Source organism: Helianthus annuus, chromosome 12, assembly GCF_002127325.2.
Source record: "Helianthus annuus cultivar XRQ/B chromosome 12, HanXRQr2.0-SUNRISE, whole genome shotgun sequence".
In the NCBI taxonomy this organism is placed as follows: domain Eukaryota; kingdom Viridiplantae; phylum Streptophyta; class Magnoliopsida; order Asterales; family Asteraceae; genus Helianthus; species Helianthus annuus.
Window position 1 is genome coordinate 150,802,168 of NC_035444.2, and position 26,345 is coordinate 150,828,512.

The 26,345-nt window shown below is 39.5% G+C and overlaps 2 protein-coding genes across 2 annotated transcripts; both read right to left on the reverse strand.

The window, feature by feature from the left end:
* Positions 1 to 4,865: 4,865 nt before the first annotated feature.
* On the reverse strand, positions 4,866 to 5,418 carry LOC110896957. The gene has a single exon (XM_022143951.2). It carries the CDS (start codon positions 5,378 to 5,380, stop codon positions 4,985 to 4,987), a length of 396 nt encoding a protein of 131 aa, XP_021999643.1. The 5' UTR covers positions 5,381 to 5,418; the 3' UTR covers positions 4,866 to 4,984.
* Positions 5,419 to 10,642: 5,224 nt separating this feature from the next.
* On the reverse strand, positions 10,643 to 24,996 carry LOC110896958 (probable peroxygenase 4). The gene is made up of 6 exons (XM_022143952.2): positions 24,981 to 24,996; positions 24,719 to 24,811; positions 24,525 to 24,610; positions 11,635 to 11,732; positions 10,889 to 11,014; positions 10,643 to 10,790 (listed from the first exon to the last, which is right to left on the reverse strand). Exons 1-6 carry the CDS (start codon positions 24,994 to 24,996, stop codon positions 10,643 to 10,645), a joined length of 567 nt encoding a protein of 188 aa, XP_021999644.2.
* Between the last annotated feature and the right edge of the window lie 1,349 nt (positions 24,997 to 26,345).

Consider the following 26,345-nt stretch of genomic DNA (forward strand, 5'->3'; position numbering starts at 1 on the left):
AACGTCAAGGCTGAAGCCTTACGCGGCTCACGACAGCAAATGGAACAAAAGGAAGACGGCGCCTACTATGTAACGGGCCGGATTTGGGTCCCTCTTTATGGCGGTTTACGCGAACTTGTGATGGATGAAGCACACAAGTCTCGCAATTCGGTACATCCAGGGTCGGATAAAATGTACCACGACATCAGCACTACCTATTGGTGGCCTAGTATGAAGGCCCACATTGCTACGTACGTTGGAAAGTGCTTGACTTGTGCGAGAGTCAAGGTTGAATATCAGAAACCAGCTGGCCTACTTCAACAGCCTAAGATACCGCAATGGAAATGGGAAGAAATTTCCATGGATTTCGTTACAGGCTTACCCAGATCCCAGCGTGGAAACGATACAATATGGGTCGTAGTTGATCGACTCACCAAGTCTGCACACTTCCTACCGATTAAGGAAACGGATAAATTCTCCACTCTCGCAGACGTATATCTTAAGGAAGTTGTCTCGAGGCACGGGGTGCCCACGTCTATCATTTCGGATCGCGATGCACGATTCACATCAGAACTTTGGCAAGCGATGCATAAATCTTTCGGCTCACGTTTAGACATGAGCACAGCATACCACCCTCAGACGGATGGGCAGTCTGAGCGAACGATCCAAACGCTTGAAGACATGCTAAGAGCATGCGTTATCGACTTCGGCAACGGCTGGGAAAAGCACCTCCCTTTGGTGGAGTTCTCGTATAATAATAGCTATCACACCAGCATTCAAGCCGCTCCATTCGAGGCATTGTACGGGCGTAAATGCCGGTCACCACTCTGCTGGGCAGAGGTGGGAGATAGTCAGATCACGGGTCCAGAGATTGTTGTGGACGCCACAGAAAAGATAGCACAGATACGACAACGCATGGCGGCAGCACGAGACCGTCAGAAAGCCTACGCGGACAAGCGTAGAAAGCCATTGGAATTTGAGGTCGGGGACCGGGTTTTATTGAAAGTCTCACCCTGGAAGGGTGTGGTACGTTTTGGCAAACGGGGCAAACTGAATCCGCGATACGTCGGACCATTCGAAATTATAGAAAAGATTGGCAAGGTAGCCTACAAGTTGAATTTACCAGCTGAACTCGGGGCAGTTCACAATGTCTTTCATGTATCAAACTTAAAGAAGTGCCTATCTGATGAAAACCTCATCATTCCTTTTAAGGAACTCACTATCGACGAACGGTTGCAGTTCGTTGAGGAACCAGTAGAAATCACGGACCGGGATGTGAAGGTCCTCAAACACAAGAGAATCCCTCTTGTCCGAGTTCGTTGGAACTCCAAACGTGGCCCAGAGTACACCTGGGAACGCGAAGACAGGATGACAGAAAAGTACCCCTAGTTTTTCGGGAACAAGGCAACCACTACTGAGGCTGAAGCTACTACTTCGGAATTTCGGGACGAAATTCCAGATCAACGGGGGGAGGATGTGACACCCCAGGAAAATCAGTGAACAGTACAGTTTACCTAGCTTCCTCAGTGAGTGCATACCAAATTTCGGGACGAAATTTCCAATTAGTTTGGGATAATGTGACAACTCGTACTTTAGACTTACCTTGTATGACGTCGTATGCTTACGTGAACTATATTGTTTATATAAATGCATGATATAAATGTTATGTGCTACATGTGTTACGTATATGTATGAATAATGGCAAACAAAACAAACCGCATAACACCACTCGATCGCACAAGCCCTTTTGGGTTACACCTTGCATTCGGACCCTTAGAGATAACCGAATGGGCTCGGCCCACTCCCTCTATGCGCACACAACTATAGGGATTTGGTTATTTCTCATTTGTTACAACACAACATCAAAACACACAAGAAACCTAGCTCTCTCTTTCTCTCCCTCTCATTCGCGAAGCAAAGGCGGCCAAGAACCTCGGGACTTTTATCGTTCGGATCAAATTATCTCGATCGGTTAGTGTTTAATCGTTTTGCTTAATTGAATGTTTTCTGAATCGCATGCTTAATTGGTTAGGGATATGTTTGATTTAAGCTTTGTTCGATCGGCCGGACTTGTTGGATCGGCCGGACGTGAATGTTGTTAGAACCGGTTAGTGTTTGCATGATAATCGGATAGTTGTTAATTGGTCGGATTGTATGATGATGTTGTTGTGAATCGGACTACATGATGGAATGATTAATCGGACATGGTAGTAGGTTAATCAATTCGTGAGATAACCGGTCGAACATGTTTGTGGATCGGCCGGATATGTTTGTTGATCGGTCATCATGCTATGTAATCGGATTTGTTGTTGATAATGTTTAATGATGATGTCTGAGTTGATTGGCCACATGTTTATGAAATCGGAAATCGTGTATGATATTATGGTTATGTGAATTGGTTGTAGAAACCCTAGTTTGGTCAATGATATGCTATAACGTTGTTCTTGTTGATTTCGATTCGGTTAGGGTTCATATGAGTACGTGATAAATTTGCTTGTTTGATCGATAATTATCGAAATAGGAACTGTTATGTGATTGTAACTGAATTCACGACATCCGGTCACACAAATCTCAATCCGGACGGATTGTAAACCGGACTGACATCCGCACGAACCAGCAGTCAGCACGAATTGACAGTCCGCACGAACTGTCAATCCGGACGGATTGTCACCCGCACGGATGATTCAATCCGGACGAACTGGCCATACGAATGGACCACACGAATTGAACTGCTAGGCCGCACCAGACCCCACTCGCACGAACGGGTAACCCGCACGGATTGTCAATCCGCACGATCCGACTATCCGCACGAATTGTTAAACCACATCCGGACAAACTGACAGTCCGCACGAGTTATCGATCGCACGAACTGTCACCCGGATGAAGTGGCCATCCGCACGAAGTGCCACCCGCACGGAATGCCCATCCGGACGGATGGGTTACCACTCGCACGATTGATTAGTTTTGTTTGGGCCATGATTTGTATGCTTGCAACTTGTTTACTCTGTGTAAGCCTACGTGCTATACGTGAATCGAACCTGACTTGAATAAATGCATGATAGGACGTGATTGACCATTACTTGCTACCTGTTCACTTGTGTATCTGCCGAGCAAACCAAGGTGAGTTCACACAGCCAAGGCATAGGATTCCCGGGTTGGGAATTGGGTTGGATATGATAAAATGGAATGATTACTCGTACTTACGCATATACCAGACTATAGACCATCGTCCTCAGGTTAGTCAGGACACGTTACGTAAAGCCTACGTAACCCAGTACTATTGCATTATGTCTCCCGGGTCGGGAGGACACGTTACGTAAAGCCTACGTAACCCAATACCTTTCTACTGGCTTCCGGGTCGGAAGGCCACGCTACGTAAAGCCTACGTAGCCCCCACGCGTACCATGTCCTCGGGGAAGGGCACGTCACGTAAAGCCTACGTGACCCTGTACGTTTTCCTGTTCTCGGTAAAGAAGAACACATGGTCGGAAATTAGTCTAGTAAGTACCATAATGAGAAGCCCGTTATAAAGGATAAACATGAGAATTCCTCACCAATAGAATACACTTGCTTGGGAAGCCTTATCAGATGAACTTACGCATGATTATTACAAACTTATTTTCTGTGAACTCGCTCAACTAGTTTGTTGATTATTTGCTGCATGCCTTGCAGGGCCTTAGGTATACTAGGAGCTTGCACCAGAGGAGAAGCGGGTCGTTGTGGACAAGAACTCGTGAATGCTTATTTAACACTTTTACATTCACACATTGATACTTATGTTTTGGGTTTTACACTTAATGCTTCCGCTACTTAATCAGTGTTTGGTTTTGAACACCAATTATGTTTTTGATTATTATTAAATGCTATGGTTGATATAATTGGTGGCTTGATCCTGGTCAGTCACGCCTCCAAGCGGTGGTACTCCGCGTGTGGGATTTTGGGGGTGTGACATAGATGGTGTGCAACATGCAGATTGTACGGCAGCTTTATGCATTCAACATACTTCACAACGCGTTATACAATTAACGCGTTTAAAATTCCACGCGTTATCATGGGGGCGGCGGCGGTGTGCTCGGAGGTGATCACGCGTGCTCGGGAGTCCATAACGGACCGCCCCGAGTCCCCTTAGAGTGAGATCAAGTGAAATGAGATAGAAAAGTTGATGTGTCACTTAGGTGGAGTTAAGTGAGGTTAAAATATACCCAAAGGCCTTAGTGGCTCCTCCCTTCTACTCGCCTTTGAAGCCAACACGTGATTAGACAACAGAGATTATGTGTTTCCTATTTGGTGTTTGAACAACAAAGAGATAAGGGCATCACAAATAGAAGATCATCACAAACATATAAAAAAGCAAAACTGGATCAAAATGGCTACAAAACCTTCCTATACAACTCTCTTTATTTGGACTTGCGTGTTATAACATTAGATCATTCGGTGTGAAGAGGCATGAAAATGGGGTGTTATGCGACATGTGACAGCCATGTCAGCACGCATCAGAAAAGTGTGGTGCAAAAAGGAAGGAGTGGAATAGGGCGTGGAAAGTGATGTATTTTATATAAAAAAAATTAAAAATTACCAATCAAAACCAACCCACCAACGAAACATCGCCACCTCACCCACACATTTGCCCCCACGCCAGCAGAGATCCTCAAGTCTCAACCACAACGCCGAACACACACAGGGTGGTTAGCTTGGCGTGGACTGGCTTCCACGCCAGATTTCCATACCCACACCGTATGATCTAATAACCATTCCTGAAGTGGCAAGATTAAAAAAATTCGCCACTCTAACAAAAAAGTTAATCAAGCCTCATTTATTAAGCCTACATATTTTCTTTACAATACCGCAATAAACAAATTTATATATCTTGTTTTAAATTAGTTATATACATTTTAAACTACAATTTATTCATAACATTATACCACAAATATAAATCCTGTTCAAAACCTACCTGCAATGGTAACAATCAACATCAAATTCATAAAAATCAGAAACCACCTTCAGATTAATCTCTGTTCTTCAACTTCTCAATCCGCGCATTCAACTGCTCGATCGTAATAACCATCCGAGTCACAGAAAACAACATCCAATAAAACACCAAAGCGGTAATAATCAACAACATGTTACGTTGGCTTTTCATGAGCGCTTTTTGTTGTCGCAAATGATCGTTGGGGGTACACGTATTACTCGATTCACAATCGAGCCGGTTTTCATATTTCCAGTAGATATCCATGAACAGAAATAGGGAAAATGGGACAATGGATAGAAATGGTTTGAGAAGGTTACGGATGACGGAAATGAGGCCCGTTCGGAGTGGGCCCAGGCCCGGTATGGTCAGGAGGAGGACCATGATCGCTTCTGCGCCTGTGGCGTACGCGAGCACTACAATTTCGATCGCCATTGTTGATTGGTTTTGTGTGGAGAATGAATGTGCTTGTAAAATGGGATGAAGAAAATTTTAAAACGGATTTTTGATGGTGGTTGGTTATATGGTTATGGGCGCGTGTGGGGTACACGTGGCGGGTTGTGAATGGTTTAAAGGAAATCTAATTTAGGAAAATTTGGTTATTGGTAAATATTTATCTAACTAAATAAGTTTTTCATTTCACACTTTAGTAAATATTTATCTAACGCGAAATGGAAGCAAACAATACGCATACACGCATACAAACGATTAACACGCAGAACAAAAAAAATGATAACATGGTTTAGTCTCGATGTAAAACCCACGTCCACGACTGCAACTATGGATTCTTTTTATTCGGGTGCTTAAAAGATTAAAAGTATATGCATGGTTTATATAAAGACTAAACTAAATTTATAAACTTTGGAAACACTTTGATTTAGGACATTTTAGTTTATGAAAACATAAATTGGCCAACTTGCGTATTTCATCATTTGTTTTCCTAAATAAGTTAATCGATATAGAATAATTTGCTAAGGGTGAAGGGGGTGCTCACCTAATAGGTGAGTCCCCTCTCTTACGCCAAACCAATCCCCGTGTGCCACGTCAACTCCCCTCTTAAACTCCCCTAACACCCCAATTTGATGGCGCCACTCCCCTCTTAGGTGAATTGGGTTTTTTAAAAAAAAAAAAAAAAAAAAAAAAGAAAAGCTGTGATTGGTCACTCCCTCTCTCTCTCCTCCCTCTCTCTTCGGTGAGCCGCCACCGGCTTCCCTCCTTCTCTCTTGGTCCCCGAGGTGTTGGCGGTGTCTTACCGCTCGGCATCCCTCCTCCCCGATTTGCTTTACCGAAGACGCCCCGACCCCCCTAAGGAAACCACTCATATTGGAGTTTCTAACTAAGGCATTTTTAAAGAAACCGGCTCGAACCCTTGTTCTTCTTGATGCCAACTTTGGCTGCGTTGAGAAATAGCACGGCTTCAAAATATTGTTTTATGTAATAATATTAAGTATTTTGAGATTTTGAAATATGGGTTATGATATAATAGGAAGTTTATTTGGCTAAGAAGACTAGAAAGTAATCTTGATCATCCATTTAGTTAATCAAGGGCTAAGATTAAATGGGGGAAATTGAAGGGAAGAAAAGAGGCGCGTGGGTTTGTTTAGGGGCATTCTAGTCAATCTAAGTCAATAGTTTCTCTCTCCTCCAATTCCCCCCCCCCCATTTTTTAAACGTTAATAACTCTTTCATACGACATTATTTTTTTTTATAAAAATTGCAACAAAAAACGAGCGTTTTTCTATCTTTAAAACGAGTATACTATTGCTATATTTTCGAATTTTTTTTCTAAAACCCAGTTGCGTAAAACGCAATGAAAAAAAACCCAGTTGCGTAAAACGCAATGAAAAAAAACCCTAAAAAATGACATTTTTCTAAAACGCAATGCACCAAAAACACAAAGAAATGTCTTATTTGTAAAACACAATAGCCAGAAAACACAAAGAAATGTCTTATTTCTAAAACGCAATAACCTAAAAACACAAAAGAAAGTGTATTTTCTAAAACGCAATGGACTGAAAACACATACAAATGTGTTTTACCTAAAACGCAGTGCACCAAAAACACAAAGAAATGTCTTATTTATAAAACGTAATGGCCAGAAAACACTTAAAAATGTCTCATTTCTAAAATGCAATGGCCTAAAAAACAAAAGAAAGTGTTCTCTCTAAAACGTAATGGACTGAAAACACCTAAAAATGTGTTTTACCTAAAACGCAATGACTAAAAACACTTCAAAAATGTGTATTACCTAAAACACAATGACTAAAAACAGTTAAAAACTGTGCTTTTTCTAAAACGCAATGGCCAGAAAACACATAAAACTCTCTTATTTCTAAAACGCAATGGACCAATTTCTGGAAAATTATCTGAATTGTCTACGAATTACTGTCTTCGAAATGAGCCAATTTCTGGAAAATTAAATTTTCTGATGCATTGTCTCAACCCCAGCCGGCTCTGCCCCTTGGACGCCGCCAGGGGCGCTGTCCCCGGACCCCCGCCAAGATTGTAAAACACAATAACTAAATCAAAAACCCAGTTTGTAAAAATGAAATTAAAGAATTTTTACATAGATCGAAGCCGATTTCTTCAACGATTGACGGAATTTGAATGATTGAAACACTTATCAGCGATCGAATCAAACGGATCGAGTGATTATCTTCAAAATCACCGGGAAAAAACGAGATTTTGTATGAAATTAAACTGGGTTTTCTTCAAAAAAAAAAGCTGAGGAACACGTTGATCGGGTGTTTGAATCATTGATTGGTGACGAAAATCGCACTATAATGTAGTGATTATTGAGATAGAAAGTGAAGAAATGGTTGAAGATGGTAGGTTTTGAAAATGGTGGGTTTTGATGTTACTGGAAAGAAGAAGGAAGAAGAAAATGATAAGATTGACTAAAATACCCTTTCTCTTTATTTTAAATTTTGACACATGTCCTAATCCTATTGTTTTCTATCATTTCTAACCAAAATAAACTTTCTATTTGATTCTCACCCTTTGAAATATAATAATATAGTGTGGGTAATAATACATCTTCCACGCACTTTTACTTTTCTCCATATTTTATAAAAGTTATTTGTATAGGCTCCAAGTTATTCCATCAAGCTAAGATTAGTGGGTGTAAGGCGTTGGTTGAGGCGGGAGATGCCAGGCAACGCTGGCTAACCCATACCGTGTCAGCATTGGCCATGGCGTTGCCCCGCTAGCGTGGCTTTGGTCGAGTGTGTCCTTGCGGGCGACTTGACCCACGACGATCGAGTGGAGGCACGACGAGAATTTGGAATTTAAGTGGGTTCCCCACTTTAATATCTACCGAACTTTGTATTTTTTTTTAGAATTTAGTAACTACTTTTTTTAGTTCTTTAGGATTTAATAAGTAGGTTCTTAAAATTTTTAGGATGTTATGTAACTTTTTTTTAAAATTAATATAAATTTGTGTTTTATTTATATAAATGTCAACTATATAAAAAAAATATAAAAAAATTCAATATGGCACTCCAACGCCGTCTGGCAACGCCGCTTCCACGCCCCACTTTTTTGGGGTGGTCTGGTGAGCCCATACCCGCCACGTGTTGAGCAATGCCTCCAACCCAAGGCCCCCCCCCCACACCCAATAGTCTAACGTCAACACTACTTTTTGTATATCAGTTAACATTTATGATTTATTTCCTTATATAGTATTTTCATCCACATTTTATGGTCTATAATTCATATAGATAAAAAGTTATACCTTGATTATGGAAAGTTTCCCTACTTATTATTTCTCCATCTTCAAAGCCCCGGAGAAAGTTATTAGACTAAAGGGTATGGAGAGGATAGGTTTGGAGGGGATGAGCCGCCACATAGGCGCCACGTAGGAGTGGCTTGGAGAGGATGGACCTAGGGGGGTGGGGGATGAACCCCTTTGTGTATATATATGTATGTATGTATAGGTATATGTGAGAGAAGGAAGGAGGAGGGAGGACCGGCTACCCCGGCTGTGGGGTGCCGGTTGTGCCGAGCCGAGCCCAGGGGGGCGGTGTGGGGGACCGGCGCCGGTCCTAGCCGGGCCTCAGCCGGCCCCCATACCTTCTAGTCTTAGTGACTTGGAAGCAAAGATTAGAAGGTTTATCTGGGGAGGTTTAGAGAATATCAAGAAGATGCATTGGATCTCATGGGAGGTCGCGGCTTCGCCCATCGTCGGTGGGGGTCTCGGGCTAAGCAGGTTACGCTATTCGAATGTTGCTTTACTTGCAAAATGGGTATGGAGGTATCAAACGGAGCCGAACAATATCTGGAGGAGGGTCATTAAGTCGCTGCACGACCATAAAAAGGTTGGTCTCCGCTTCTGGTTAACGGGTCCCTTAGCGGAATCTGGAAAGTTATTGTGAGGGTTTTTTAATCAGCTGGTCTGTGGGAAGATTGGTAACGACAAAGATATCAGGTTTTGGATTGACCCGTGGTTGGAGCCGATGCCTCTTGACCTGGAGAAAGCTAAAAAATGCAGGGTTACAGATAGGCTGTCTTCTCAGGTTAGCTCTGCAACACTCGTTTAGAACTGGTCTAGGCGTCTGTCTTCGGAGGAGGAGTTGCGGGAATTTAGTGAGTTATCTCATCTGATCGAATCTGTGAGTTTATCTTCCTATCATGATGAATGGAGTGGAGGTAGGCAGAAGATGTTTTCGGTTAAAGCTGTTAAAGAATTTTTGGATAGCGGAAAAGATGACAACAGCGAGTTAGTTATCAGATGGTCCAAGTGGGTCCCTAAAAAATGCAACGTATTCATGTGGAGATCAGTGTTAGATCGTATCCTTTCCATGACAACTCTTCGATCGAGGAAATGTTTGTTTGGTGATGACAGGTGTGTTATGTGCGAAGACGGTATAGAATCGACTGACCATTTGTTTTACGCTTGTCCGGTGGCGTCTAATATCTGGAACCAGATTAGTGGTTGGTGCAAAGTTAGTCCCCTCTTTTTTTTCGGTTAGAGATATATCAACGCTGCGGAATTCAGCAACCTGGGATTTATAGGAAAACGAGTGTTTCAAGGTATTTTGTATGTGGTTTGTTGGTGCATTTGGAAGGCTAGGAACAATAAGCAGTTCTCAAATGCTGACATTAGAGTTGAGGATATCATGTAGAATATTAAATCTCTTGAGTTTTTGTGGTGTAGCAACCGTTCTGAAGATAGAAATTTATCTGGGATATGTGGTGTAAATTTGTATTTTTGTAGTTGTTGTTTGTGCCGCTCCCGGTTCGAGGAGTTTTGGCATTTGTGAATAAAGTATACCTTAAAAAAAGATAAAAAGTTATACCCATTTTAAATTTGAACCATTTTCTAGACAACATAGAGTTCTATTTTGTATTGTATGGCCCCAATTCATATTTTCTATGAAAATGACATTTTTTTACAACAACAACAACTATAATAATAATAATAATAATAATAATAATAATAATAATAATAATAATAATAATGAAAATAAAAAAAAGCGAATGAAGATGACCAGAGTCAACGAAACCTTGGTTACGTCAACAATTCAACCTAACACTTATCTCTACATTTCAACTGTACAATCAAGACTGTTTACATTTAAAATCACGCAATAGTTCCCTTTATGCTCGTGTCTTTAAAAATTAAAATACACAACCACACCATTTAAGCAGTTTTGAGTAGTCTAATGTACCATCTTCGACATATGCTAATTCTAGAGTTCACTTGTGTTTCTTCTTAGCCGTTTCGGCTTCCATTTTTTCAAACAAACTTCCGTCATAAACAGCTTTAATGGTATCCTTTTCCAATAATCCATTTTTGTCCTTAGCCAAGTAGTACAATGTCTTCCATTCTGTGAGACCTACAATCCTACAAATGAATATATATGTTCTCGAGTTTTATTAAGATTTAATTAATTAAAAACACAGATGAATAATTAAAAATAAGATTGAGTCACGTGTTCCTACCATCCTCCATAATCTTTGGGTTCTCGATTTCCTTTGAGAAATTCATCCAATTCGTCTGTTGTCAAAGCCTCTGGATTTGTCCTCGCATACTTTTGAAATATCTCCTCAAACTTTGAAGGAACAAACCTTAATCAAACATGAAAAGCATATTTCATTATTTAGATTTGATTTATACACAATAGGAATTTGGGTTTTATATTCATCTATCATCTATATCGTTGAAAATATTTATTTTAAAAGTACTAATTCATAGTTATTTGCATGATTGCAACCAATAGGCAATTGAGACATCTAATTTTGATTACTTTTAATAGATTTTGATTATTGTTGTAGATCAACTTTTGTTACGTATGAGTTATCAATGTTAATACAATTCCGCTTATTTTATATTACACAACTCGTTTCGAAACATGATCCTAAATATCATCTTAATTCCTAACAAAGATACATTTTATCTTATGTGATCTTCACTCTGTTATTTGTGGGTTTCAAGTGTGTTTTGTGGCTGAAATTTGGGGTGTTTTATGACTTTTTACACTTTGTAGGAAAAATGGACTTTGTAGCCGAACCCCACCCTATATATATGTGTGTGCGTGTGTGTGTGCGTTTTAATTGGCGATCACTAATCAGTGATTAAATTTGGGTTCCCGAGACCAGGAGAATGGTGCTCCTGGTAGGGCTGTTTTTCCTCCACTCCCACTCTGTATACTCTTATAGAAATAAACGAAAGATAAGAGATGTGATACCTTCCATGACTATCATAGACTCCAGAGTCACTGCCATGTTTGCCCATTGTTATGTTTACAATGTTGATCGGGAATAGTAGATTAGGATACCTTTTTACCTGTTCCAAACAAACATAAAATCCTTGAAGCTTATAATTCTTCATGTAAAGATACCTTCTCTTTTATGTAAACCTTGAATTTCTTATAACTAATTATTAATTAATCTTTTCATCTTAAGAAATCATTACTCATCACCTTTTAAAAATACATTTACTTAAAAAATGAACCATGGGTGACTAACAAAGTCCCTTGGTTGAGGTGACTATAAGATTTAAGGCTTAGAATCTAGTTTAAACTGTTATATAGATGGGAAATTGGACTTTAACAATCTTTAATTTGACTCATTGGATGGCATTTTCCTCAGGATACTCTCAACTTTCAAACTATTTTCTTCTACTGAGTTTTTTTCTAACTGAGGTCTAATCTAGTTAGTTCTTTTATGACGTGGACGATGATGTGGATGTTGGAGTAGTCTCTCTCTCTCTCTCTCTCTCACCCCCACTATAACCACCACGACTACCCCAGTCCGACACCACCACCAAAATAGACCTCCGATGCCACAACACCACCTAACTCCGGCTACAACCACCTAACTACTATTACCACCATATTACACTGCCACCATTTTCTTCACCACCATCGTCCACCACCGTCACCATCCTCAGCCACCGTCGCCATCACAACCATATCTAACCCTTCTATCTTATAAACAGAGATCTATGAATGCCTATAAACGAAGATTAATGTGTGAACCAAATTGGTGACCAAGGTTGGAAACGAATGAGATGGGTTAAGGGTAAGTAAGAGATGCAAGGTTTCGATCAGAGTTGTAGGTAGAGTTGTAGGTGGTGAAGAAGCTGGCCAGAAAAAGATAATGTTTGAGAGGGTGGTGGTAGCCGGAATCAACCAAGGGGCGGTGATGGTTGTTCTGCAGATGGTCGAAGATGGTGTTGTTCAGTTAGCGTTGGTTCAAACGATGGGGCGGTGTGGTCCAGTGTGGAAGTGGTGGGTCTTCATGGGAGAGAAAAGATCGCAAGGGGTAAGTTGGGGTTGGGTGTTCCACACCATCGTCCATGTCATGTCATAAAAAATTGGGCTGAGGAAATTTTTAGTTGGGATAAATGCCGGCCAATATGTAAAAGTTAGAATTACTAAATCTAATATCCCTATATCAAAAAGACTTTAAATTATAACAATTAACAAATAAATTATACTTCATTTATTTTTATTATTTTATCTTGAAAAAATATCATTTTATTTAACCTTATATCTTTACATAATAGATTAATTTATGTCTTTACATAACAAATGAAATTATTTAGTAAAAAAAAAAAATCATATTTGACCAATTAGGAAATATGAAAATTAATTTTTGTTCTTTAGTTCTTCTTGAGGTTATTTGCTCAGCGCAAATTGTGATCTAATCTTCTTGGTTAGCAGGGGTATTTGTGAGGTCTCAAGATTTTTCAATAACGATTCTCATGGTTACACAAAAAAGTAAACTTAATATAAAATTTCTTTCACTTTTTATGAAAATGTAAACAAATGTTTTCACTTTGATTTAAAACATCCATTAAGATCATGTAATCTGGGCTAACGCCCTTGACCATGTAATCAGTTTTAAAACGGTAGTAATCAGGTTGATGGGTTGTACCATTATTATCATTCTTTTAATTAGGTCGAGGAATCAACTTGTTTTTATGCAACCAAACTAGAACATAACTCATATATTTATGTGTGTCTGCCTATTTTTTTTAACCCAACTTGGCTAACCCAAAATCTGATTAAATCTAGGAATTATCATCTCCCTTTTGAACCGGTATAGTTAAATCGGTTATCACATACATAATGCCCCTTTGAGGCGGTGCTTAACGCTCCCCTTCATTAACATGTTTAATTTTATTCAATGAACTAAAATTAAATTGTAACTTTAAAAGCATAATTTTTGTTACTACTATTTATAACCTTCCAATTTGTTTTTTTTTGAAAGGCAAACTTCATTAACCACAAAAACAAAGGCAATCTCCAAGGCGGAGACCCCTAAAATCAACAATGTTACGTTACATCAAAATTAAAATTTTGCCAATCCCTCCAACCCACTACACCCTTTTTACATCTACTAGAAAACCATATATAACCCAAAGCTTTTATATCGGAGACAATTTCAACAACGTTCCGATTACCGATTACCATCCTGAAAGATCTTTTCATTCCTTGCCTTCCAAATCCGCCAACAGGTAAGAACGAGCATACCATGCAAAGCCATCTTCTTTACCGCCGACCACGAGGAGCTCGAGTATACTTGCATTATGTCTTTCACCGAAAAGAAATAAAACGGAGGAAGTTTAATCCAACTAGCAATACCGTACCAAACTCCGTTAGCCATCCTACACCCAGTGAACATATGATCTACACTCTCGTCCTGATCGTCACAGAAATTGCATAAAAGACTCCCACAATTTATATTCCGCCTTTGTAACGCTTTCTTTGTAGGAATCCTATCCATCAACATTCTCCACATAAAAATATTGCACTTAATCTGGATCCATTTACACCACGTATAAACCGTACCAACCTGAATAGACCGATCGCTATCCAACCACTTCTTAACCTCTTGAACTAAAAAACCTTCAGACGAGCCAATGTCCCAAAACTAACTATCTTTAGCATCTACCATAACTTGACCCGCCACTAAGTTGGAACAATCTTGCATTTGCTGTAATTCTAAAACCGAGTGTGGACGTCTCCTCCACTTCCATTCCACATTGGACCCATTACCTCCCCCCCTAATTCTTTCACTAACCTTACAAAACTTGTCATTCTCCAAACGAAATAGGTCCGGGAATAAGCTTTTTAACGGAGTCCTATCCACCCACGGATCAATCCAAAACATTATGCCTGTACCGTTACCAACCCGACCCGAACCAAACTCGTGCTGTTATGGTCCCCCACTTTCAGGCGAATCCCACTACTAACAATTTTAGTCCACGTACCGGTAAATCTAGAACTATGAGGATAGGATTCCCACTTCCTCTGAGACCCATGTATAGCGTCTACCACTCTCCTCCATAAAGCATTCCCTTCTTGACGATACCGCCATAACCACTTAACCAAGAAAGTATTGTTACAATCTCCAAGTTTACGGATACCCAACCCACCTTGATTAACCGGCCTTGTAACAATATCCCAACCCACCCAGTGGAGTTTTTTGACATCAACATTACCTCCCCATAAAAATTTTCTAATCCATCCTTCCAATGCATTTATAACCCCAACAGGCGCCTTGAAAAGAGAGAAGTAATACGAAGGGAGACTTACCAAAACAGATTTAATAAGAGTCAATCTACCTCCAATAGACAACACCTTTGATTTCCACCGCGTTAGTATGCTCCTGAAGACATTTAACACCGGCTCCCAGCTATTAATTCTATTCATATTTGCACCAACCTGTATCCCAAGATAAGTGAAAGGGGTGACCCCCGGTTGACACCCCAACTCACCCGCCTTCCAACCCACCTCTTCTACACTTTTCCCCACCCCATATTGATTAGACTTTTGGATGTTAATCCTCAAGCCTGAACACATATGAAAAATACAGAGCAAACGTCTCAAACATACAAAGTTACTATCTGTCCACTCCCCCATCACCATCGCATCGTCGGCATATAATAAATGAGACAATATTGGGCCACCATTAGCGAGAGCAACCCCACGAAAAGCTTCAACATCACACGCTTTCCTTATTAATCCCGAAAGAGCCTCCATAACCATGATAAATAAAAAAGGCGATATAGGATCACCCTGCCGAATACCCTTCCCACAACTAAACTCGAAAGTCGACGACCCGTTTACCAAAACCGATGACCGAGCTGACTTCAGAATACCCTCTATCCAAGTGCACCAGATAGCTGGAAAGTTCAACTGCCTCATAACCGAAATTAAAAAAGCCCAATTCACATTATCGTAGGCTTTTTCGAAATCTATTTTAAACAAGAATAACTCCCTTCCGCTTCTTTTAGCCCACGATAGTACTTCACTAATAAGTAACGGACTATCCAGGATATACCTACCCGCCACAAAAGCCGATTGCGTCTCATTTATAATACTACCCATGACCGTCTTCAACCTATTCGCCAAGACTTTTGAAATCACTTTACTCACCACCCCAATCAAATTAATCAGACGGTACTCCCCTAGCCGAACCGGATCTTTCACTTTAGGCACGAGAGTAATAAAGGAGGACGACACACCACGATTGATCTTACCAGTAGCCGCAAACTTACTCATAATATCCACAAAATCCTTAGAAAATAAATCTCAATACCTTTTAATAAACCGAAAGTTGAAACCATCTGGACCCGGGGCTTTATCACTACCACATTGGAAAACCGCCTCCTTGATCTCCTTTTCCAGAAACGGCCGAGTAATCTCCACAGCTTGATCTATACTTAAAGTCTTCAAACCATAACATTTTAACTTCGGTTTACACGAGAAATCTTTAACAAATTTATCTTTGAAAAAACGCAAGACCTCTTTCTTGACTTCCTTTGGCTTATTAACCCATTCACCATTCACTTCACTGATAAACCCAAGATGGCATTCGAAACCCTCCTGCTATTAATCGAGCCATGAAAGAATTTCGAGTTTTCATCACCCTCTTTTGCCCATTTAACTCTAGACTTCTGTTTCAAATCTTTAATTTTGAAGTACTCCTACTGTTTGAGTCTCTTTTTTGCTTCTTCTAAAATCCAAACCTCCTCTTCCATTAAATCCCTATCCTCCATAATAATCTCTAACTCGTTGACTTCTTTTTTGAGACAGTTGACCTCCTCAAATTCAACACCAATCACTTCCTGTTTCCACTCAAGAATCTTCCTTCTCAATAACTTGAACTTGTGCATAAGACTAACATCCGGCTCACCATGAAAACTAATGTTCTCCAACGCCTTTTTAACCACATCGTCAAAACCTTCCCGTTGAAGCCACGAATTGAAAATCTTAAACGGCTTTGCACCATAATTATTGGAACCAGTCTTCAACAAAAGAGGACAGTGATCCGACCCATCACGATCAAGAACGCGATACTCCGCATTTGGCCACTCGTTAAAAAACAACCAATCTACAAATATTCTGTCGATCCGGCTAAGCTTATTACCAGCTAAAAAGGTGAATTTACGACCTTTCAAACCAAACTCAAGCAACCCGACGTCCTCCATAAACTCATTAAACTCATTCGAATCCACCAAATTGAAATTGGAGTTTCGCCGTTCAGCTCGATCTCTCACACTATTGAAATCACCACCAACTATCCACAACCCACCATCATCCGACTTCAGAGACTTCAACTGCTCCCAAACCAGCCACTTATCTTGAAGCCTTTGCGGACAATAAATGTTAATAATAGACAATTTCGTACCATCACTCTTCAAAAAACCAGAAACTGGCAGCACATATCTATCTTTAAAAACCGAAGTTTTAACAAACAGCTTCGGATTCCAGAAAGATATCAAACCCCCTGACCGACCCATCGCGTCAACATGCTCAAACTCAAAGTCACCCGGGCCCCAAAACCTACTAACGTTAGCATACTCCAAAGAAACAAACTGAGTTTCCTGAAGCAATAGAAAACCTACCTCATTCTCCGTCATTAACTTCCTGCACCACGTACTTTTACCTTCCGAACCTAGTCCTCTGATGTTCCAAGATAGGACATTCATTGATCCACCTGTTGAAAACCTTCTTCATTAATAGCCTTGGCCCCTGAATCGCCAAATCTCTCAAACTGCTCCACACCTAGAGTTGTTCCCAGATTCAGTGTTTCTGTCACTTCAACCCCAATCACGTTTTCCACAACCTCTACAGCAACCTTCAGCCAACCTAAACCCTCACCAATATCCACCGAACTAACACTATCCTCCCTGTTAAAGGCCTTCACTGAACTTGGAACACTAGCTACTTCATCCCCATTAATAGCATAAATAAATCTATCAAGATCAAACAAATCCTCCCCTTCCCTAGCTCTTTTCTTAGGTCTTTCTTCTCCTGGTGGAGACGGAGACTTTTGCGCTCTCGCTTTTTTACGGAAACCCTTTGCCTTCTTTGCTCTATTACACATCACCCCAAGGCTAACCCCAGTATCCAAACCACTTACATTATTAAGTTCACCGTCTTGTTGTTCACCATCCTCCACAACCGTAGGAGCTACTACAACTGTGGCCTGTTCATTCCCCATATCATCCTGATCCATTACATCAATATTGACAACCAAGTTCTCCTTTTGTTTTCCTTGTACTTCCTCGTCTTTCCCAACAGCAGGATTCGCAGTATCCTCCAAATAAGCCGAATAATCCTCCAGACAGTCCGGAATCCACTCTCCCGTCTCCTCTTCTACCACCACAGAGAACTCCTCCTCCTTCCATCTAAACGAAATAATCTGATTAATCCGGAGCCTCGGTTTACACAAGACACCAATCAAGACGTACAAAAGATCAACCATGGATTCATTTAGCTCAGCCTGTTGAATGACCGTGCCAAATTTGCCACCAATCTCATTGAACAACCCGTTATCATATAAACTTAGAGGAATCCCGTGTAACTTCAACCATGCAATACGTTCCGTATGAATCAATTGTCCTTCCCATCTTACTAAGCTGTCAAAACAAACTTTCCACACCTCCTTGGTTCGTACAAAGCCTTCCATGCAGACGTCCGATTCAAACAAAAGCATAACCCAAAAACCACCTAAGTATCTAATCCCCACCTTAGCTTGTCCCACCAAATCTAGCCAAATTCTCAACTTGGAAAGCTTCTTGAAGTCAGAAACTCTACCAACTGCCCCACACCCATCCCATAACAAACCTCCCTTGAAGTCTGCACTCACAACAATCTCCGGAACTTTCTTAGGCGGATCGACGTTCAACAAAGTATCTCTAAAAGATCTCCCTACTCCCAAACCTTTACCTACATTAACCATCTCCTCCACCGAATCCAAATTCCTATCCCCCTTACCAGTAACAGGACTCTCCTCATCTTTTCTAACTGGCACCCACTGTTTCTCCCCCTTCCTGACCAACCTTTCCCCATCAACGAATCGAGACAAAACGATAAACAACTTATATGACCCAATCCAAACATCCTTCATTTGATTCTCTAGTTCTACCGGATCCCGAACATTCACAAAAGAAACAAAACCAAAACGCTTACCAAGTTTGTCGTATTTTCTTGCTATATAAATATTCTTGATGGCTCCAAAACCTTTCAGCACTGCCACCAGATTCGATGAAGAACATCCTCCCGGAAGATTGGAAACAAAAAACTTTGTTACTAGCAAATCATTCTGATTCGAAGTCTCCCCTTGATACAATCTTCTTCCTTTTCTAGATGGAGCATCATACCATGTGTCAACCTTATACCTCTCCCTACCCGCCATGCTGATGTACGGAATCAACATGGTTCAACAGATAATGCCTTTGCCAACCGCATGTCTTCATCTTCTTCACTTGTTTCATCTGTAACAACATTTGTTCTCAAACACTGGCTCTCCACTCTTGTGAGTTCAACTTGTGCTACCGCCGCGTTGATAGCATCAATGTCATTCATTTTCCCACCAATTGCAGCTTTATCCACAGGCGTCTGTTCATGTCGGTTTAATCTTTGATATATCTGCTCCAGCTTTAAGTGGAATTGTTGCTCTAATTAATTTACGAGCTGATGCAACAACACGAACTCCCTCCCAAGCCATACAAACCACCGGACCAGATGAAATATAACTAATCAGTTTGGGGAAGAAAGGCTTGGAAATCAGATCCTTGTAATGCTCCTCTGCCAATTCTTTAGGGCACTGGAAAAGCTTCAACCCTTTCAATTTAAAGCCCTTGTTCTCAAACCTAGAAATGATCTCTCCTACAAGTCCTCGTTGAACACCATCAGGTTTAATCATAATATAAGATTTCTCAACTTCCATGGAAGCCATTAAGTGAGGAAGAAAGATGCGAGTTTTGTTGGGGGTTTTCTTCTTGACGGAGGCATGAAAACGAGACGAGACTAAAGTGGAGAAGAGACGAGAGGGCGATTGAAATGCGGCTAAATGACGGTGGTTGCAGGTAAGGATACGGTTGAAGAAGAAGAAGATGATAATCGGATGGTGGATAACGATGGGCCCCTTCCTAAAAGATTCGATTGTTGTTCGGAAATGAATGAAACCAGATGTGAGATTCGATTGGAATGGATGTACAATGATGAATTTTTGTTTTTTTGAGGAGAAAAGAATTGGGGGTTGTTGAAAGACGGAACAGAGGTTACTGGAGGATCCCTATAAGAACACCAGAAATCCCCAAAAATTAGGGTTTCAATTACTGCAGCGGCATGAACATCACCGAAAGAAGAACACAAAAACTGGAGTCGGTAGAGCCCACTGGAACTGCCAAGACTCCGATTACCACCAGAAATCACTCAAATCAACAGAATCTGAGATGAAGCTGTCGATTACAGCGGAAAGAATATCACCAAGAGCACCTAGTGCTCTGATACCATGTCAGAGTAACAATGAACACAATCGAAGAACATGAACTTTATTATTAAAAACTCTTCAAAATACAAGAGAATCAGTCATCACAGATTGATTGACTGATGAAAGACAAAATCATCAAAAAAATGATAAACTGATGATGATAGCAGAACAATCTCACGAAGAACTTGCGAGAAGAAGGATAAAGATAACACAAGAACAGAAGATTCAACAAGGTGATCTTCGTACAAAACATAATCCTCACGAATGGACATGTGAGGAGATCAGAGGAAACACCAGCATAAAAGAACTGGTTGCAAGAGAATGAGGAGCTCAAGCCCCTGCATTCAGCTGTCCACGAGCATAAGTATATATCCATGAATGAGGGGAACAGCAACGGTAACAAAGAGAACCGTTGAACCATTTGACCAATAAAGGCCAAAAAAAGAGGTATATACACATCAGCCCTTCATCTTTTCATACTTGCATAATTAGCCCCTCACCTTTCATCAGCATCAGCCCACATGCATAAGTCCATACCTCATATTTAAAGAAACTAGGTATTATCCGGCGGGCGGTTTGCGCCTCGCTTCATGAATATGATTACTAACACGATTCACCAATAGTAGCTAAATAGAGGATTAAGGAAAAAAATTTCAGTAAGACACTACCGACAATGGCAACGCTAAACTAATACAGAAATTAGCACGTGTGTCATATGTTTACCTTTCATATACAAACACAAAAGATGAAACGATTACACACCTAAAGATCAGAAAAACCGACCGTTATGTGTGCCAACATTTGCAATTGAAGCCCATTAAACCAATCTGTTTACGGCACGGTGATGGTGAGTTAATGTGAGGGTTTCTTAGATGAAATTAGGGTGAAGAAGATGAAGTGATGATGGGTGTACGTGTGGGGTTATGATGCAGTTGTAAATGCCCTAATACTATTGAAATTACCAAAACACGATAGTACTATTCACAAGGTTGGTTTATTAGTATATAAGGCGTTCATTAAAAGCTGAAGGTACCGATTCAAATCGAGAACGTAGCATGCCAAGTGTACGAATCAAATAATCACATAACAGATAATGTTGATGTCATGAGAAAGATCATGTTTCAATCAAAAATAAATTAAGGAGCATGTGTACTACTACTACTACTACTAACAATAGTAGTATATTCACAATGCTCCATAGATTTCACCAACAATAGTAGCATATATTGCATACCAAATTTGTTTGTCCATGAAATAGACCTAAAACAAAATTATATTTCGTATTTTAAATTTAGCTGGTAAAGACAAAAATAATCTTATTCAAGAACACTCACCATGACAATTGGAGCCCAAATAGTAGCAATAACAACACTAATATTATGTGTCACTACAATATGAAATAAGATTTTAGATTTACAAAAGAATGACAATCATAGAAAATTTCGACAGCTTCATCTCAGATTCTGTTGATTTGAGTGATTTCTGGTGGTAATCGGAGTCTTGGCAGTTCCAGTGGGCTCTACCGACTCCAGTTTTTGTGTTCTTCTTTCCGTGATGTTCGTGCCGCTGCAGTAATTGAAACCCTAATTTTTGGGGTTTTCTAGTGTTCTTATAGGGATCCTCCAGTAACCTCTGTTCCGTCTTTCAACAACCCCCAATTCTTTTCTCCTCAAAAAAACAAAAATTCATCATCGTACATCCATTCCAATCGAATCTCACATCTGGTTTCATTCATTACCGAACAACACAATATTATTTCATATTGTAGTGACACACAATATTGGTGTTGTTATTGCTACTATTTGGGCTCCAATTGTCTTGAATAAGATTATTTTTGTCTTTACCAGCTAAATCTAAAATATGAAATACAATTTTGTTTTAGGTCTATTTCATGGACAAACAAATTTGGTATGCAATATATGCTACTATTGTTGGTAAAATCTATGGAGCATTCAGCCACTTGGGTGAATATACTACTATTGCTAGTAGTAGTAGTAGTAGTATACATGCTCCTTAATTTATTTTTGATTCAAACATGATCTTTTTCATGTCATCAACATTATCTGCTATGTGATTATTTGATTCGTACACTTGGCATGCTACGTTCTCGATTTGAATCGGTACCTTCAGCTTTTGATGAACGCCTTATATACTAATAAACCAACCTTGTGAATAGTACTATCGTGTTTTGGTAATTTCAATAGTATTAGGGCATTTACAACTGCATCATAACCCTACACGTACACCCATCATCACTTCATCTTCTTCACCCTAATTTCATCTAAGAAACCCTCACATTAACTCACCATCACCGTGCCGTAAACAGATTGGTTTAACGGGCTTCAATTGCAAATGTTGGCACACATAACGGTCGGTTTTTCTGATCTTTAGGTGTGTAATCGTTTCATCTTTTGTGTTTGTATATGAAAGATAAACATATGACACACGTGCTAATTTCTGTATTAGTTTAGCGTTGCCATTGTCGGTAGTGTCTTACTGAAATTTTTATCCTTAATCCTCTATTTAGCTACTATTGGTGAATCGTGTTAGTAATCATATTCATGAAGTGAGGCGCAAACCCCCCGCCGGATAATACCTAGTTTCTTTAAATATGAGGTATGGACTTATGCATGTAGGCTGATACTGATGAAAGGTGAGGGGCTAATTATGCAAGTATGGAAAGATGAAGGGCTGATGTGTATATGCCTCTTTTTTTGGCCTTTATTGGTCAAATGGTTCAACGGTTCTCTTTGTTACCGTTGCTGTTCCCCTCATTCATGGATATATACTTCTGCTCGTGGACAGCTGAATGCAGGGGCTTGAGCTCCTCATTCTCTTGTAACCAGTTCTTTTATGCTGGTGTTTCCTCTGATCTCCTCACATGTCCATTCGTGAGGATTATGTTTTGTACGAAGATCACCTTGTTGAATCTTCTGTTCTTGTGTTATCTTTATCCTTCTTCTCGCAAGTTCTTCGTGAGATTGTTCTGCTATCATCATCAGTTTATCATTTTTTGATGATTTTGTCTTTCATCAGTCAATCAATCTGTGATGACTGATTCTCTTGTATTTTGAAGAGTTTTTAATAATAAAGTTCATGTTCTTCGATTGTGTTCATTGTTACTCTGACATGGTATCAGAGCACTAGGTGCTCTTGGTGATATTCTTTCCGCTGTAATCGACAGCTTCATCTCAGATTCTGTTGATTTGAGTGATTTCTGGTGGTAATCGGAGTCTTGGCAGTTCCAGTGGGCTCTACCGACTCCAGTTTTTGTGTTCTTCTTTCGGTGATGTTCGTGCCGCTGCAGTAATTGAAACCCTAATTTTTGGGGATTTCTGGTGTTCTTATAGGGATCCTCCAGTAACCTCTGTTCCGTCTTTCAACAACCCCCAATTCTTTTCTCCTCAAAAAACAAAAATTCATCACCGTACATCCATTCCAATCGAATCTCACATCTGGTTTCATTCATTGCCGAACAACAATCGAATCTTTTAGGAAGGGGCCCATCGCTATCCACCATCCGATTATCATCTTCTTCTTCTTCAACCGTATCCTTACCTGCAACCACCGTCATTTAGCCGCATTTCAGTCGCCCTCTCGTCTCTTCTCCACTCTAGTCTCGTCTCGTTTTCATGCCTCCGTCAAGAAGAAAACCCCCAACAAAACTCGCATCTTTCTTCCTCACTTAATGGCTTCCATGGAAGTTGAGGAATCTTATATTATGATTAAACCTGATGGTGTTCAACGAGGACTTGTAGGAGTGATCATTTCTAGGTTTGAGAACATGGGCTTTAAATTGAAAGGGTTGAAGCTTTTCCAGTGCCCTAAAGAATTGGCAGAGGAGCATTACAAGGATCTGATTTCCAACATGATAACATTATGTTTAACCGGAATTAACCCGTTTACAACATGATAACAACCCATGTGTAACTTTGATAATAACCCATCAACCCATTTTAATCCACTAATTCGTTTGCACACTTAGATAACAGAATTACACTAGTCATGTTTGAACCACACGGTTTAAGCTTGTTCGATGACTATGACACGTTTTTAACCAAAAGATCAAGATTTTGAGAGCTGAAGGAGTTGTGACCGGAGAGTAAACCCTTAAAAGTTAAGGATCCCAAAATATAAGACGAGTTTTTTTTTTTGGTAATTTTTTTATATTTTTAGGATCTTAAAGCGAATTCTAAAAGCACAAAATCACACAACTCCAAACAATTCCAACCAAAAATTCGAGCAATTGAAAGCCGAGGGAGTTGTAATCGGAGATTCAAAATCAAATACGAGTAAATCATAAAGCAATACGAAAAAATAACAGGATACAAATTATACATACGGGGCGAGTTTTGCGGCTAAGGCTAACATTGATGTAAATTGCAGCAATTGTGGATAACAAAATACCACTCCCAATTGCTCGAAACCCTGTACAAAAATAACAATTAAAATTTACGAAATTGTTAGAAACTGTTGCTCAAAAGTCTGAAAGTCTAACATACTTGGATTCATTACAAAAATCAAATTGAAGCGAACCTTGAAAAGTTTCCCAAGGGTAAATCACACCATCATTGTTACGATCAAAGAAAGCGGCGTGTTTTTTTAACACGTTTTGATCACTATCGATTGCTGCATTCATTCACGAACCATGAAAAAAAAACTAATGGTGTAAAATAGAGTAGAAGTAACAATTGTCATTAAAAAAATAGGAACCATCAAGTGGAGCGATTTAATTCGCATTTATGATGTAGAAAAACGAACTGAAATGGAAATTAAGGTTAGTAACTGATTATAATACCTTCATTATCAGCCATAGATGGATGTTTTGATTGATTATGTGTGTAACAGATGATGAAGAATTGTGTTGTGTAAGGATTAAAGTTGTGTGAATTTGGGAGATTTTATAATGGATTTCTTGACAGTGTTTTCCTTCTTTACCATAAATAAGAATAATTTATAGGGATACAATGTTCGGAGATGTTGTATGAGAATACTGTACACATTAATTTTTTAATTTTTTTTAATTAACTAAAATTCTTTTCTTGTTTAATTTATTTGAACTAACTAACTAATTAACATTTTTACACGACTGATTGCAATACCGTCACAAACATTTCTTAATTTCTTTTCCTTTCGATATCTAACTGCAAATTTTTTATTATCTAACTTCATTTATTCTTACTCCAGTACCAAAAACCAATGAATCAAATCCATTACGATTTTTGGGTTTTCTCTTTTGTTTGGCACTCTCGCAACGCACGGGTTTTGTAGTAACTAGTTGATATTATTTTATTAGTGGATTCGTCATTTGTAGCAAAACAAGAGAATGACACTAGCATAAACATTGTTTACCATACTTTATTCAACCTTTTAATGAATAAAAAAATAGGGTCGTATTATAATTCTATAAAAATGTTTTGAATTCTCTTTATCAATTTATTTATTTGAGTAAAATTCGATTTTGCTTTTTGAGACTTTGTTGGAAATTTGGTGAATGGATATTTAATATATTTATAATTTAATGAAATTATAAATATTAATTAGAATCTTCATGTGGTAAATAAAAGAGAAACTCTTGAGTAGAGCTTCTTGATGACATTTAATTAGTTTTATTAGAGTTTTTAAGTCTCTAATTAAGTGAATAATTAAGTGAATAATTAATTGAAACCTTTCACTAGTCTTATACAAATAGTAGGCTATGTGGTTTTTTTGTTACTACAAGAATATGATATTGCTTGATACATGAAGAATACTAGAAGGAGGATGAACACTTGAATACCAACTAGAGAGATGAGTAATCTCTACTTGTTTTCACCACATGAGTCCAAACACTACAATTACCAGATGTAACCTTGGGCCCGTGAGCCACTCTGACAGTACAGACTGCTTCGGCTGTTGTACCCTGGGAGACAGACGCGTTGTCTTTAGTAGAGGCGCGAAATCTGTTTTAAGGGAAGCGTGTTGAACACGTGCCTCAACCAAAATCGTCAACGTTTTAGTGTGCTCTTTGTTGCAGTCAAGGAGTATATTTTCATGACTCAAGATGATGAATACTGGAGTCTAGGATGCTATCAAGTGTGCGTGAAGGACCCACCAAAGATGCGGCTTGAATCAAGATTGGTATATATAGTTCTATTTTATATTCTTTTTATTTAGTTACTGC

Bases quoted from the DNA above. Each gene is read 5' to 3' on its own strand.
- LOC110896957 (XM_022143951.2), bottom strand. From the start codon at position 5,380: ATGGCGATCGAAATTGTAGTGCTCGCGTACGCCACAGGCGCAGAAGCG.
- LOC110896958 (XM_022143952.2), bottom strand. The intron at 24,611-24,718 runs GTTCGCTTCAAT...ATTTTTGTACAG, and splicing joins CCCTTGGGAAACTTTTCAAG to GGTTTCGAGCAATTGGGAGT. The intron at 11,015-11,634 runs GTATCACATCTC...TGTTTGATTAAG, and splicing joins GTCTATGATAGTCATGGAAG to GTTTGTTCCTTCAAAGTTTG.